Source organism: Manis pentadactyla, chromosome 10 (assembly GCF_030020395.1).
Source record: "Manis pentadactyla isolate mManPen7 chromosome 10, mManPen7.hap1, whole genome shotgun sequence".
NCBI lineage: Eukaryota > Metazoa > Chordata > Mammalia > Pholidota > Manidae > Manis > Manis pentadactyla.
The window spans coordinates 16903999-16920924 of NC_080028.1; the positions used below are offsets into that span (position 1 = coordinate 16903999).

At 40.1% G+C, this 16926-nt stretch overlaps 1 protein-coding gene across 6 annotated transcripts in view; it reads right to left on the bottom strand.

The window, feature by feature from the left end:
• TXNRD1 (thioredoxin reductase 1) overlaps positions 1 to 16926 on the bottom strand; it is a 75890-nt gene that overhangs the window by 42299 nt on the left and 16665 nt on the right. For 3 of the 6 annotated variants that reach the window (XM_036891151.2, XM_036891152.2, XM_036891153.2), the window contains exons 3-9: positions 13883 to 14208; positions 12737 to 12859; positions 11227 to 11299; positions 8281 to 8400; positions 4412 to 4554; positions 3904 to 4019; positions 2288 to 2513 (exon numbers count right to left, since the gene is read on the bottom strand). In XM_036891151.2, coding sequence (XP_036747046.2) covers positions 2288 to 2513; positions 3904 to 4019; positions 4412 to 4554; positions 8281 to 8400; positions 11227 to 11299; positions 12737 to 12859; positions 13883 to 14176 — 1095 coding nt within the window. In that variant the 5' untranslated portion in view covers positions 14177 to 14208. The remainder of the gene's footprint in view (positions 1 to 2287; positions 2514 to 3903; positions 4020 to 4411; positions 4555 to 8280; positions 8401 to 11226; positions 11300 to 12736; positions 12860 to 13882; positions 14209 to 16926) is intronic. The other 3 variants (XM_036891154.2, XM_036891155.2, XM_036891156.2) reach the window with 1 other exon arrangement.

A 16926-nucleotide genomic window follows, 5' to 3' on the forward strand; every position in this document is an offset into this window, starting at 1 on the left:
TCCAAGTTAAAACACAAAATCCAGCTTGAAAGCTTTCCATGTCCCATCTCTCTCCCTTAACATCATTAGGATGATATGTGATTTTTCTGTTTCTCCCCTTCCTTCTCACTGCTTCATGTTTGCGAGAGGGGCTCTCCTTCAAAGCATTCTCAAACAGTAATATTCAGAGAGAAAAGTGGCAAAGGAAAAGTCAGAGAAAGCACACCACAATCCCTAAAATCAAACCAGTGACTTGTTGCTTTCTCCACTTGTTAAGGATGTGGGGAGGAACAAGCAAGCCCTGGTGCCTGTGGTATGACAAATGAGACCAAACATACTAGCCTACTACATACAGATGTCAAGGAAACCCTACAGACTGGGTAACAATGTCTAAAACACGCTATATCCTGGAGGCTTCTGCAAGTTTGTAGTTAACCTTTGATGTCTCTGAGTGACAGTCAAGTCATGGGTCTCTGTAAAATATGTATCAGGAGAAACCCATAAAATCACCTGTAAATTTCTACTCTATCTTTAAAATACAACCACTCTGCATGAGAAAACTGTCAAGGGCCATTTTATTTTCAACATCAGTAAACAGTAAAGATTTCCTTCTTAAATTCCTTTCCTTTCTTAGATAGTCATGCTCCTTTGAACATACAGAAATACCTTTCCTATTTAATTTAAAACGTTCTAATCTTTGGAGAAAAACTGAATTGGTCCATGGCTTCAATTTGCTTAAAAGTGGTAAGGGCCTTATCCTAACCTCTAATTCTTTCCTGCCTTACGCACTATTGTGTTTTAGTTAGGCCTTTTCTGATATCTAGAACAATTTCCGCATTTAGAATGATTTTATCCCCCACAGACTCTCTGCACAAACTATGTCCACAACTCATTCTCTCCCTCCTCTCCACAGAAGGCTTCTCCACCTGGTCACTTTGTAAACAGCAAGTGTTCACTGCCGGCCTGTACAAATCAGCCGCCGGGGGAACCAAAGTGAAATGCATGTACACAAAGGTTTCTTTCACTAGGGGTAATTCACTAGGTTCTCAAAGGGACCCACACCCCCAAGATGTTCAGGTATTATAAAGGGAGACGTCACTCTTCTCTCAGTACAGCATATACACACAGCTTTTGTCATCTAATAATAGTCCAATGCAAATATAGCACATAGACCTCTACTATCCCCAAAATAAGCCCTTTCTTTCCGTAACACTGCTTGGTGTTGTGTAATCAGCAGGAGAACTACACTCTGGCCTCCCTGATAAGGATTATCTTATTTTGTTAACATGGGCTGGCCTTCTTTGCTCATCTAATCTTTGCTCAACTAATCTAGTCAAGTACTAATAATAATGTCTAGGAAATTTGCTACTTAATCCTCACAACATTATTATAAGGTAGATTCATTTTATTTAGACATTCTCTGTGTCAGGTACTGTTATAACAACTTTCCATCAGCTAATGCAATCTTCACAAGAATTCAGAGACAGGTGCTACTATCATCCTAAATTTACAGAAGAAACTGAAGCTCGGGGAGGTTAAGTAAATCTGCCAAAGTCATAAAGCAAGATCCTGGCATGACAGCCTTGGACCCACGTCATTCTGATCTTAGCACTCATGCTCTATCAACATCAAGAGATTCATGATCATGCAGAGTCGCTAAATTAAGCCACTGAGCAATTTTTAAAATGCCAGCTAACTTTCCTTAACTTTCACAAAATAATCCCAACTTTAGCCGCACAACAGGAAACTATCTCTTAGCCTGAGATCCACAAAGTAGTCGATTTTGTCACTGTTATGTAACAAAACATTTGTGACCGTGTTTAACAAGTCCCAACATAACTTGGCACATCATTCGGCCTTTTCAGAAGATTAGATGAGCAAAAAAGGCCAGCCCATGTTAACAAAATCAGATAATTCTTGTCAGGGAAGCCAGAGTGTAGTTCCTCTGCTGACTACAAAATACCAAGCAGTGTTACAGAAAAAAGAATTTAAATCAGCCCGGTCTTGAACTCTTATTTAAATCACATAGGTACAACAGACCAAAGATAATAAAGGAATGCATACTGGGGAAACATTAAGCAGAAGGGAACCAAAGGTAAGAAAAATGAGAAAGGAATGAAGAAATTATTAAGACGCAAATAAGAACAAAAGCTGTTTAGGTGGTGTGCAGGGACAAGTTTCCATGCCAACAGCACACACAGTTGAGGATTGAAAGCACTTCTAGTAGTGATAATGCTTCTGTCACCCACCCCAAACCCTTCTCCTGCCTTTGAGTATAATCAACAAACCTACAGGCAACCCCACTTACTTTTATTGGTATAAATTCCTTTATAAACTTGACCCCATGCTCTTCCATATGTTCTCCAATTTTGTTGGCCATGTCCTGGTCAAATCCTCTAAGGAGAATGGACCGCACCATAACAGTGACATCTAAACCAATGCCAGCAAGAAATCCAGCACATTCCAAAGCAACATAAGATGCTCCAACCACCAGGGTCTTACCCGGGCAGTAAGGCAGGGAAAAAAGATCATCACTGAAAAGAAATTAAAAAGGAAGAAAACAGAAATAGGAAAACGGTCATATGTGAATAATGAACAAATCAAAGTAAACATTTTTACTTTCTTAAGAACAAGACACTTTAAAGATTAAAAACATCAATTAGCTACACATATACTACATGATAAGTTTTTATAAGGTCTTAGACACACTCCCCTTCTTGCCACTCAGTCGCTTTGGGAGTAATTCAAGCTACCTGTGGCCAAGCATAGCAAACTTTATATGTAAACTTCTGACTTTAGTCTGCCTCATGGTCAAATAAAATGATTCTTAACTGTTTGGAATAGTTTTCCACTAATGTGTTTAATATCATCCATCTGCAAACCCAGATCCCACCCTCACTCCACCACTAAGCTCTCTCCGAGGTGGAAAATCTGTGTGACGTCCTCATATATCAGATACCAATTATCAAAAGTGGGGAGAAGAGTGGAAAAAATAAATTATAAAAAGCAATGAATTATAAAAAGCAAATCCTGACAAAGTCTTCTAGTTGAGAATACTCTATAAGATATGAGATCATAAAAGCGTTAATAAGAAATGAGTTTTATAAAATATGAGAAGGGAGCCTAAACAAGACAACAAAGATGACAGCTGCCACTTGAACTGCTCCTATATGACGCACAAAGGAAAAAAACCATGCTCCCCAAAAAGAGAGCGAGAGAGGCAGAGGGACTGAAAAAGAGTAATTTATAACACAATCAGAAACTCCTAGGCAAAAAGCATTCAAGAGGACATATTTATCAACTATCTGTCGTAATGTCTTCATAATTTAATTTATAACTAAACAACAATACCAGTATTATCACGCAATGGGCGAGAATCAATCACATAGCAAAACCTTCTTACTTGACTCACTTATTTCAAAAGTTACATTTATGAGCTAAGACCATTTGAATAGCAATGAGTAGGGATGAGGGTTTGATAAACCTAAAATGGTGTATATCCTCTAATTCTTTTAGTATTCACATTACAAGTGTAAAAGGGTAATAGACGATCCTAGTTTTGCCCCAGAAATGTATATACATATGTACCATTTTACAAAATGCTTATGAATATCCATCTAATTTTATGTATTATACACTTAAAATATATGCTTACACATATATAAATTTCAATCACAAATATAAATATAAGCATATACCTATTAGCAGTGAGGTTAACTCTGGGTGGTAAGATGACCAGTATTTACAATTTCAAAATTTTTTTATGTTCTCTTTTTCTTTTTCCCAATCCCCTGCCCCACTGGGCAATAATGTGGCAAAAAGATCTTAAGTTCTAGGAAATGGATTAAATGGGTCTGGAGAAAAAGAGGGAAAGCTGAAATCCACAATGGCTTTTTTCTTTTTCCCCTGCAATTTTTTCCTTACCTGCTGATGCAGTATTCTCTGTCACCAGGAATGCCCAAGTAACGTGGCCGTTCACCAGTAGCAATCAGAAATCTCTCTGCTGAATAGATTTTTTCTTTGCCTTTGTTATTTGTTGTCTATGAAGAAACCAATAAATTCATTTTAATGTAATTATCCCTTAGAATTGTAAACTTTATGGTTAACAAAGGTCATTCACCACATGGTCCAATCTGATCCTCTTAAGTAAGAGATTAAGGCTCTGAGTAACCACGGAACCTGCTCAAGATCACAACGCTAGTAGGTGGCAGAGCCAAGAAGTGAATCCAGGTTATAGGGCCCCCAAACTAAACCCACATTCTTCACCACTCCACAAGAGAAACCGCCAGGAGGTGGGCCTGCAAAACCAAACTGAACAGTCGGGGTCATGGTGGCTATTGCTATCAGGATAATTACCTTCTTTTCTCCTCCCCTGCCCCCAGGCAAAGCTTCAAACAAACAAACAAAGGCACTCAGGCTGTCACACAATTACCTTAATCCTATGGGGACCAACAAACTCCCCGTACGCATTCTCATAGGTGACTTTTTTCTCCCGAAGTGCTACCCGGTAGCCCCAGTTCAGAGAGCCAATGTGGTTCTGCACAGCTTCGGTCATTTTTTCCCAGTCATGTTTAACTGCACAAGAAAATAAGACAAAATGCTTAGCTTCTCAACTGCCTCACAAAGACTCTTTCTCGAGAACTATTCAGGAGGAATGCTGAGCAGAGCTGGCAGTCTGAGAAGTCGAGCCCTTCACTTCAAGCACATGAACAGCCTTTTCATCTTCAAATATTCTTTCCCTTTTAGAAACTACCGTACAATTAAACAACGCAAGGCTTTCTGGTAACCCTTAGGACTCAGATAACCACACACAAGCGTTTTTTCTCATTTACTGGAGATGAACAGGAAGTTTACTTCGGTTCAATTTTTTTAAAAAGTGACTGTGAAGCCACACTGGTTGTGATAGGAGAGGACTAGGTGCTGGGGGCGGGGAGTGCGGAACACTGCAGGGAATCCCAACCTATCCTCTGGCCTCTGTCTACCACCATAGTAACAGAGGCAGGACCCCCTGTCCCTCCACCAGGAAGGGGATGGAACAGTGTGACCCTCCCCCACGGGCCTGTCACCTAGCTCCAACAATGAACACTTTATCAATTCCATTTTATACGCCTCCCTCCCTCCCTCCTCTCTGTCCCTCCCTCCTTTTCCCTCCCTCTCCCTTCCTCCCTCCCTCACCTCTCTCTCTCTCTCCTTCTCTTTTTTAAACTAGAGTATTTTAAGCAAATCCCAGATACTTTTTTTTTTTTATGTTTTTGGGGTCAGTCATGCTAAATGTCCTTTATAGTTCCCTACAACAAGGAGCCATCCAGCCCAGCGTGCCAGTAACACACCCAGGGAGAATAATGAACCAGATCAAAGAGAAGAGTCACTTCGGAAATTTTAACAGCTGTAGAACTGAATAGCTTACACTCTGCAAATCCTACAGGGCATAACATATTCTAAAGTAAGACACTGCTAAGATTAAATAATAGCACCAATAAATTCAATTTGTACTTCAATAAATTCAAATCCAATGATTAGACATATTCCAACCTTAACTCGGTTACAGCCTTCTTCTGCAAACCCCCTGCCCATGCCCAAGCTCCTTCACCCTCCGGGAGAGTAGGCAGCCACGCCCACCCCCAGTCTCTACGAACCAGTGACGCTGCTTTCTTTGTAATGACAGGATCCTAAAACTTCTTCAAATATTTTAATTTTTTAAAGGCACATTTAATTCTTAAGCATAGAACCCTAACAGGTAAGTCTGAAAAATTAAAGCCAATAAATCTTCCAGAAAGGACCGATTCATCCAGTTTATATGACAGAGCTCAAGTAATTTTTATTTTAAGGCCTGAGACTTTCTCTGTGCATTCTCAATTTGGAGCTTTAAGAAAAGCACAGGCTGAGTCCTGGACGTGTCACTCCCCCGGGTCACCAGGCAGATTCAGCTGAGCTGCCTGGCCTGAGTCCCTTTTCTTCCTCACCACTCTCAGAACTATCTGCGAGGTCAGAGAAGACAATTTTCCTAGAAAACTGGTCAAGGACATGAGATTAGATAGGTTTCTATTGAAAAATGAAAAGTAAGCCTCACAATTCATATGTTGGGAATGTGGATAAGCAGTTTCTCATTTGAAAAATATACCTTCAAGTTTCTTTCTTTCTCTCGGACCTAATGACATAAAGTAGTGTATTTAAATCCACTGTACTCTTCACACAAAAAGAAATGACTGCTCCTCCCTGAGGTGGGGGTCCTGGCAGGTTCAACAGGCCGCTCCCACAAGCCACACTCGCTCCCACAAGCCCCACTCCTGTTTCACAGCTGCTGGAGGCCCCAGGTTTAAAGAGAAAGGCTGCCCATCGTGTATCAGTAAACACACCACCAAGCTTCATGTAGGAAGAGTGCAGGGAACTAAACAGTGCACGGCTCCTCAATAGCTCTCACTGAAGACTTTGGGATTGCTGCTGCCAAACACAGGAGGTGGAAGGTATAAACACAGAAAATTATCTATTTCTATCCTTAAAACCTCAGAAGGGCGAGGAAGCACAGAAGAGGCAAAACTGTTACATGAGTTGAGTAAATAGCTTCTGTAAGGACAGACAAAACAACTTTGAGTTGGCTCACAGTTTTACAAGTCCATGAGATTCAGGGAGCTTTGCTGGTTTGAATGTACAGACCTGGACTGTGCTGGTAGCAGCTCTTTATCGCCTCAGCCACTTTACGTTTCTTCGTTCTTTATTAACTTAGAATAAATTCACCATCAATAAGCATAGCCAGGGCTTATTTTTGTCACTTAACAGCTACAGAGGCATCCTTTTGCTGGTAAGCTCTGTCAATCCATCAAGTTATTTTACCACCCACCTGATTATTGAATTTATCAGAATTATACTTACTTGGCCCTATTAATAAAAATAACATTAAGCAGAAACCTGTACTTACCTAGCTTTTTAAGATTCTAAAGATCTACTACATAAATTTCCCTACATTTCTACCTAAATTAAGCAATTCTGCTACACTGACTTCATTTTTCCTAAGAGTTGATAGTTTAAAGCTAACATCAACTAGTACAACATACCAGTTTGAGTCCTAACCCTATACAAATGAATAGAAATTGTGTGACTCTGAGTTACAGCTCCCCAGCACTGCTGTTTACCTAGATTGAAGGGCCAGTGGCATTCACTATGAAGACAGTATATGGAAATTATAAAGCTACAAAAATTGAAATTGTTTGGAACAACCTTACGTTTTCCAACAAATTCTAGACTTTTTCAGATTCATGTTCTTGTTACATGCCCTTCTTCTTAAGAGGAAACTAACTTGGTTCAAATGTACAATGTCCTATTATACTTGTAAATTAAAAACAAAGAACCAAGTACTTGGCAGAATCTATTCCAATTTATTGAAACTGAAGGAAGAATTATAAGTAACCAAGTCCAGGAGACAGGTTCAGAAGTAACACTTGCTGAGGAGCAGGTATTTTAATCACACTATTGTGTTTAATCCTCATCACACAGGCAATAAATGGCAAAGTCAGGTCTATTACAAAAACCTACTTTAAGGGGACAAGGTGGGTAAAGGAAAGATCTTAACCCTAGGGTATCCTAGGGACAGAAATCCACTGAAAACACTGGTCAAGACAATGTGTGAAATGATGGTGGGGAGAGGCACATGTCACAGATCTTATAAGTGTGGTTAGAAAATGGATAGGTCTTAGGTTTTCCTTTAAAGGGCACAGAAGAAAAATCAGAGCATGCCCTGCAGGCTATATATACCTATGTTATTAATTAGCCATGAAGCTTTATATACCAGGCTTCATTTTTTTTCTTCTACCAGACAATGCTATCTAGTTTCTAAAGTTGGCAAATTCCTCTTCAACTTTATTAGGGTTTCTAGGGGATCCTAAGTATTTTTAATACAACAAAGACTGACCATTCCCTTCTCAACAAACAAACAATCCCCCACCCCCAAAGTATCAACTCATAAAACAGACATCTCTGGAGAGAGGAATATCCAACAGCTTCAAAGGAAAGCAAGTATAAAACTCCTTTATAAAACTATTACACAGTTCGGAGAATTTATTCCAAAGATTTCTGGTTTTCTATTTTAGAAAGATACTCCAAGGGCATTAACTATTCTCATCATAATAGCTATGTAGCTACCTGACACAGAATAAATGCAGCGATTTTATCCAAGAAAACTGTAAACAATAAAAACAACTTTCAGGTTATTTGCTAGTCTTATAAAATTGCATGGTACATATTTATCTCAGGATCACAACTCAAACCCCCACAAGCACATGTGGACAAGGAGCTTTCCATCCATACCCGTCTCCCCGATGTTCCATCCATAGGTTCGAGAGTCTTGCAGGGCTTGTCCTAACAAAGCTGCTTGATGCATCAGTTTTTTAGGTATGCAGCCCACATTCACACATGTTCCTCCAAGACCTGCAACAATATTGGGAGTCAGTTTATAGGTTGCTCCACAGTCCTTCAAAGAAGGTCAACAATTATTACCATTCTATAAAAGGTCATAATTTACTTGCTTAATGTAGTCAATACTATTTATGCAAGTTTACTCCTAAGTCTCATGACATTTCCAAGTTCAGAAAGCCTCATACACCGAACACAGTGACATCATCCTACATAAAAGCAAAAAAGGGGAATTTCCACAATTTCCATATACTCAAAGGACTGAAAATTAATTGACTGCTGAAAAAGATGCCAGAAATTGAAATTTTACTTTGTGAACAACCCTATGCCTGTCACTGAATCTATGACGGGAACTAACTGATAAAGGAGTTATTTAGCTGGGGAGGTTGGACTGCAGTGGGTCTCGAAACTACAGAATTTGGCATATATGAGCATTTTTTTAAAGGAGATGGTCTGTAGCTTTTGTGGAGTCTCACAAAAGGACACATGACCAAAAAACCCCAAAGGGTTAGCACCCTTGAGCCTAAGGAACATGGTGATCACTTGTCTCCATTAGAATAAAACGTGGGCAGGTGGGGAGGGAGCCAAAATGGCAGCAGGGTAGAGCAGGGACATGGGACAAGCGTCATGATTAACTTTTCTTGCCTATGATGAAAAATGAGGATGAAAACAGTAAGAACAGGAGGGACCCCATCTTACAGCTAAGACTCCATTTTTAAAAAAAGGGAGTTATGAGGTGAGATTCTTAACCCTGCTTAGGGTAACCACTATCTTGGAGAAGAACAGGATCAAGAAACCTCTTGTGTTAAGTTTATCTTACAGAATATTTAGAGGACTGAGACTGTGGATGGTGACACAACATCTCTCACCAGAGACAGACACCATGAGACTAGATGTCAAGTCTATGCACCCCACCCCCGGCCCTTTGCCCCATTCTTGAAACCCTTAAAAGGCAGAATCCTAAGCCTGTAAGCGAGCCTCCTCTCTGAGGCTGCCTGCACTCCTCTTTCTTCGGTGTACTTTGCCTTAAATAAAGACTTCTCGCTGCTCAACTTACTGCATTTTGTCTCTGTACTTTTCCAAGCCTCTTGGGAGATTAATATGAGACCCCTTTTCCCAGTGTAAGTGTCTATTACTTTGTCACTTCATTCAATTTTCTAGACTTAAGCACAAGTCTTCTCTCTCTCTGTCCTACTTCAGACAAGTAGGGAAGGGCTACTAAGATCTCTGATTTGGGCTTCCGTGTTCCCATCACCCGGGTGACCACCACAGGACTACAGCTGTACAACTGTGCTCCTTAGCAGCCTGCCTGAAAATCTCCTTCCTTAGCTTTGGGAAGTTCTCAGAACATAATCTACCCAGTGCTCTGTGGCTCCCCCAAATCCTCAGGTGGTAGGGGCTGATTCAAGAGGATACTGGATGCCAGGTGACCCTGGCTTCTGGAGTTGGCAAGGGATCTGCCCTACGCCAAGCAGTTCAATGAGCTTCCATTTCCTCCCGCTGCTCTCCCTTGCTCTCTGCCACCTGCATGGGCTGCTACCATTCGCTGCTACTCTTGCTTTAATGAATTCCTTCCTTACCTACACTAGTCTGACCTGTTTGAGAATTCTTTCTCATCCAGAGTCAAGAACCCTCCCCTGTTCGGGTTGAAGTTTGTCCAAGTGCATAGGGAGAGACCTCCCCAGACACAGCTGCCCGACTACAGCATGATTATGTAAGAGTGAGAGATGGCAGTGTACCTCACAGCTCAGGACACACCAGCCCTGAGAATGCTACCAGCATCGTGGTGGAGCCTAAGCTCCACAGGTCAGAGGTTCTCCACAAGAACAGTGCCTGACACAAAATCGACACCTAGTACATGTTTGCTGAATGGACGCATAGAAACTGTGATGACCTCATCCAGAGTTTATGTTTCTTGCCTCCTCCTCATTTAAGCAGTCAAGTCATCTTGATAAGATGTACATGTCACATTACTCCCCTCCTCGAAGACTTCCTACTATGCTTTGATGAGGTCCAAATTCCTCATCGTAACAAGGACCTGCGCAGTCTGACACCTGCCCTCCCCTCAAACTTACCTCCAGCTCCCCCCACCCACACCACAACCACACAGGAGTGTTAGCCACCTCAGCGGAAAGCTGCCTGGAAGGTTCTTCCTCAGCATTTGGCACTTTTGGCCTCACCCAAATGCCACCTCTTCAGAGGCCTTCCTTTGCAACCTTCTCGAAGCTTAACTCTTTCCAGGCCCTCTCTATTCCACCAGATCATTTTTTTCAGTATCACTTATCATAATTCTTTGGTTTCCCCACTAGAATGCAAACTCCCCAAGGGCAGTAACTTCACGTCTACCGTGTTTACTGTCACATGCCTGCAGCCCTTGTTCTTAGTTAAGTGTTCAATAAATATTTGTTGAGTAAATGAATAATGAACATAAAATTCACCAAGACTCAGAAGAAACAAGGACTATCCCTTAAGGTATCTGATTCCAGTTCTTCCTGAATGTAGGAGGTGGGTTCAAAACAGAAATCCACAGATAAAGTTTTTAACTTTCAGTTATTAAGCCACTAAGTATACTAGCTTATTACTCAAGTTAATTTTAAATCATCTTAACAGCTGTGGATGGTAAGGTTTTGTATTATCTTGTCTTTGCACCAAAGAATTTAAATTTTCAACATTTAACTGGAATCTACTTTAACTTAACACAAGGCAAAGAGGTGTATGTTTTTGGTTTTTGGGTTTCTTTTTAATTTTAATTCCTTAACTGGGTTTTAAGAGCCATTTAAACCAAAGCCAGAGGAAAAACCGCTCCTACAAATTCATTTCTAAAGTATTTTAAAAGCTTACCCCATCTGGTTCCAAGAGGGGTTGGAGTGACAAAATCCAGGACCAACACTTTCTTGTTATATTTGGCTGCCTCCTGGAAAATATAATAATTAAAATGAGTTGGAAAGGTTAACATGATCGACTAGAAAATGGGCTGTTAGAAATCCATGCTATTCTTACTAAGCTATAATGCCTAAAACATAGCCAGCTATTAATACGTGGGAATTTCATATACCAAGATGATTAGTGCAACTCTAAGACAAAAATTAAACAATACTCGGATAGTCATAAGGGTAGCTTCAAAGAAATGCAGATTAGTTGTAAAATATCACAGTCAACTGGAAACCCCAGACTCCTCTTACCTAATTCCTCTCAACCAGTAACCAATTAAGCAATATCTGAGAAATATGCGGCCATTCCTAAGCAATTGTAAGCAGCCAGTGAAGAAGATCTGCCGATAATCTATAACCCATGATTCAACCTGCATCCTGTAAGATATTTTTTAAAGTACTTTTAAGTTTTATCTAATTCAGTATCTAGGCAGAACACATTTTCTTCTGAAATTGTCAGATTCTCTAAAATTTTCATGTGAGAAGCCAGTGAAAAGACTCATCTCTGTAGTCTCCAAATCTACTTTCGGGAAGGAACGACAACAGCCAGAAGTTCATTGCGCAGAGGAGCCTTTCTTTTCCACAGAGAGTAAGTAAGCTGTGTATTGGCAACTAGACCACCAAAGGTTATTTGAAAGGCCTCAGACTATGTGTCCTTCAAAACCAGCATCACTAAGGCAAAATACAACTGGAATTCCTCCTGAACCATTTATAGTAAAGCATCACTTGATGCCAGACACTGGCCTGCTCCTACTCTGGGCCGCTTCATTTGAATCTACCTTTACTGATTCTCCACAAGCTCCATCTTGGAGGAGTATAACCCCCTCATCTTTCACAAGAACCTGTTGGGGAAGGATGACAGGCCCAAGGGCCCCTCACAGGTAGAAAATGTATCTCAATTCAGGGCCAGGAGCCTCACCCCTTAACCTCTCCTATTCATACATCCTCCACTCATCATCTCCAGGCCTGATGTAACAGAGTTCACGGTTGTTCTTTTAGCCCACTTCACAGGAGGCAACCATTTTTAATAAATAAGTTTAAGAAATCCAACTGCTCATCCTTCTACTGGGGAAGATGGGTAGTGAATAAAGAAATCATTAAAGTGAAAAAATCTAGTATTTATATTTAAAGAGTAAGAAATGTATTTATTTAATTTCAAACCATTTCTATACAATAACCTTATTACTTCTGAAAAATCTACCAAACTTGAAGTGAAAATGTACCTCAGTACTGGGCCCACTATTTCAAACAAGCAGATCAATTTGGAAAATGATTTATAAAGTGGTCCCCTTAACATGTCCTGCCCAAATTCATGTGCAAAATGTCAAAAGAGTGGCTCAAATTCCACAGAGAACCTGGGGAACTCTGTCAGGGATGTGACTCTTCTACCAAGGAGTCAGGCAACACACAAGGAGCCTTGCCTTAGCAGCTGCCAGTCCTCCGGAGCCCCCTCCAATGATGATGAGATCATAGTCATAGGACTCAGACAGATCCTCAGAGCCATTCATCTTCAATAGTTTTTGAAGTCGGCCCTCCTCATAAGCCTAAAAAAGAAAAACAATGGAAGGAGAAACAATTTAACTTAAAAGCAGCAATGCCTGAAAAGTTTTGGGCAAAAATCTTTCTTTAAAGAAAAGCAAAAGGAACTTTCAAGGGAAAAACATTTGATTTACATTACAGCACACCAACAGAAATGTTCAACCTTCCCTCAAGTGGTGATCAGTAGCTTGTTTTCTGCTGGGATTGTCCTAATGCCTCTTCACATCACAACAGCTACTTAAAAGTGTTCATATAGTACTTTTACATAAGGTCCTGACGGCTCAGTGAGACCAATTTCGGCCTAAATAAGTTTGGTCAGCCCTTTTTCCTACAATTGTTAAGCTAGTTTTTAAATTAGGTTTTTAAAAACATTTGTTCTGTACTTTTTTAGTAGAACTATCAATACAACTTGGGAGCCAACATGACTTTCAAGTCAAAGGTAGAATAATGAGTGGACTGTGGTGTCAAGTTAAGATAGGGGCCTGTAAATAGGAATCAAAACAGATTAGCCAAATATTTTGAGACTTTTCTACATTGTTTAGGTAAGGCATACAATCCAGGAATTCAGAAAAAAAATCATTGATATTTGCCTGCGGGAAAAGTTAAATGTAAAAGTCCCTGCTTTTGCAAGACATTTTAAGTAAGCAAAGAAAGGGGAGGTGGTGCTAAATAAACAAGCACGACTCTGTAAAGCTCACTTCTTTAATCTACCTATGCATGAAGCCTCATATATTATATTTAGTATTCTATTTCAATCTACCTGGTATGTAACAGGCTTTATAATATACATGCTAGACATTCAATCTTTAAAAATCATTTCATTCCACTAATTTTTATACATGTCAGTACATTTCGTATTACATTTCATACTGAAACACTGTTTTGGTGATAATATTTAGTATTACCTTTTATTAAAACAAAAATCTGTGCTACCATGAGGTAATGACTGCAAAAGTTAACAAGTACAAAAAAAGTGTTTCCAAAAAATCAAGTTTCAACCTTAAAAATCAAAAGGCCCCCAAACTTACCAGCCCAGACTGCACATTTTTCTCCTCCCTACCATCAGACATAGGGGGCGAAAGGCAGAGCTTAGGGTCGGCAGAAGAGGATGCTGGGAATGTGGAAGGGGATGCAGTAAAAGGTGGAAGAGGCAGAGTACTGGGATTGCCCCTCGGCAGCAGAGCAGGTAGTGGTGGCTCGGGGACTGCAGGGACAACACCTGGAAGCCAGCAACAGTGGGGACAAGGCACCACCCTGACCGTCTGTACAAAAGGTCTAAAAGGAGAGGCCGGTAAACACAGCCAGTATTCATCAGCTGGCATGATGGCTGAGGCTCCTCCTCCAATATAAGGCACTGTGGGAGGAAACACAACTGGGTAATAGTAGACATTCAGATCTAAGGATCAGTATAAGAATCAGACAGCACGTGTTACTCCCCAGTTCGTCTCAAAGAACATAAGGCAGACTTGCTGGTAAAAAGAATTAATAAATGCACCTAGATGCTCTTCTGGAAAAATTACTTTTTTAATCTCAGTCTCATTTTATCTGCATGTACTTAATAGAGAACACAACCACTGGCTGACCGGATGACAACGACCCTTTCTGGTAACCATCTTCCCCTGGCCCTCCCTGCAACATACCTACTAGAACAAAAGAAAATGCATTGTTACGCTAAAATAGAAAGCCACATCCTCCCTTCATCAGTGTTTATAATGTTCTGTACTGAAATTCTGTATCAGCCCTAGGTTCTTATGGTTCAAGCTTAAAATAAAATTATATCAACCAGTGCACAGATTTTACAAAACAAGCTGAGTGAGCCTGAAAAGGTACTTTTCATCTGGAAAAATACCATCAGCAAGACAGGCAACTGAAGCATTCAGATGGCCCCAGAAATAAACATGCTGTTTTCAAATTTTAATCCAACTTAAAACTGAAATTGCTGTCATTCAGCTCCAGGTAAGTAGTTTCATACCTGAAATATAAATAACATATAAGACAACTCCCCCAGACAGTTTAAGACAGGAACACACAGATGGGGTAAAGGAGAGAAAGAAAAATTACCATTTTCCTCCAATCACAACTGCTATAAATAGTGACTGCTGTCCACAGTAGCTGACAAGAGTTTTCAAATTTTTTAGTCTCAAGATCCCTTTACAACCTCGAATTATTTAGGACCCCAAAGAGCTTTGGTTAATAAGGGGTTTATTTATTAATATTTAGTTATTAGGAATTAAAACTAAAAATTTTTTTAGTATTTTAAATATTAAAACATCTTAAATTATTAAAATATTAAATATCTTAAATATTAAACACAAATAATTCATTAAAGTATTTTTAATTAGTGAGAAGAGTGGCATTTTGTATCTTCATAATTCTCTTCAACGTCTGTCTTAATAAAAGACAGCTTATATCTTTCCTGTGTTCAGTCTGTTCCAATACTGTCATGTGGCTTCTGGAAAACCCCATGATAGACTTGTGAGAGAATTAGAATGAAAAAGGCAAATAGCATCTTAGCATTATAAAGATAATTTTAACCTCAAGGACTTTCTGAAGGGGTCTCAGGGTGCCCCAGAGGAAGTTAATGTGCCCCTGTACCTCACCTCACATAACTGCCAAGTTTGAGATACTGCATATTATTAGCCCAGTGGCTGTTGGGAAAAATCCCTTTTAAGGTTACTAATTCTCCCCGAACTAAAGGGGACCTATCTGTGGCTGAAGTCAAGCTGTGGAGTATTTGCAGGTGGTTCCCTGTACTTCCCTGAAATTCCCTCTTTCCATCAAATCCTGATACACTACACAGACAGGCTGCATGTTATTTTTATTTAAAATACACATAACCCTTTCTAATGCATTCCTTTAGAATGTTGTTACAAGAACTCCTAAGACCCCAATGTAAGGCCCATATCTTACTTGTCTCCCTAAAGATTCCAACATTATTTCTCCTTTTCTTCCTTGCAATTGTTAACCATGTTAGCAGAATGCTCAGCACAGGTGGTCCACCCCAACCCCTTAAGGTCCTTCAAGATTGAGCCAGAAGCCTTTATATGGTAGTGGTGCCTGGGTTGGGTCCTCCTCTAGAGCCTACTGGCATCATCACACAATCCCATCAACTCTTAAGGACAGGAGTCTTGCCTCTCATCCCTGCATCACCAGGGCCAACTTTGCACATATGTGATGTTCAAAAATATTTACAGAATAAAAGACTTGGGTGTTAGTCACTACTCTACTCTGTATACGATAAGCTGAGCTTCAGTTCAGTTTTCTCATCCAGAAAAATAAAATGTGGGATACACTAAAAAAGTATAAGCAATATAGTGTACTGGGTTAGGTGCTTAGATTTAGTCCAAATTTGAACCTGACTTTGCTGCTGCTATGTGATCATGGGCAAGTTCCTTAAATTCTCCTGCCCAGGTTCCTTGTTTGCAGTGATTGTATAACCTATTCCAGGTGCCAACTCCTTGTTTTCTGCAAAATCTGATTGCTGATGTTGCCAACAGGCTGCAGCATCCACTGGAGCTGTACCTCAAGCCTCTTCGTGCTCTAGAGGATTGTGGGTCAGGAAAGAAGGAACACTAAGTGATGGTTTAAATGCTATAGACTTTCTGGAAAGACTGGGCCCTAGGCCTATGACACGAGTTGGCAAACTACAGCCTTGCTGGACAGATCCAACCAGCTGGTTATTTTTGTGTTGTTTTTTTAACAGCTCCTCAACCAAGAATGATTAACATTTTCAAATTATAAAGGGGAGAAAAATCAAGAGCATTACACTTCATAATACATAATAATTCTATGAAATTCAAGTTTCAGTCTCCATGAATAAAGCTTTATTGGAAAACAGCTACACCCACACATTTCAATATTGTCCATAGCTGCTGTTTTTGCAACAACAGCTCAGTGGATTCGTTCCAACAGGGGCCATATGGCCTACAAAGCTTAAAATACTATGTGGCTTTTTGCAGCAAAGAAATTTGCCAGTGCCTGAGCACAGGGAAATTTTGAGTCAATGCTGACAGGTGGTGCCAGGTGGCAAGTACCAAGCAGTAATACTGAGGTGAGTACAAATCAAGGAATC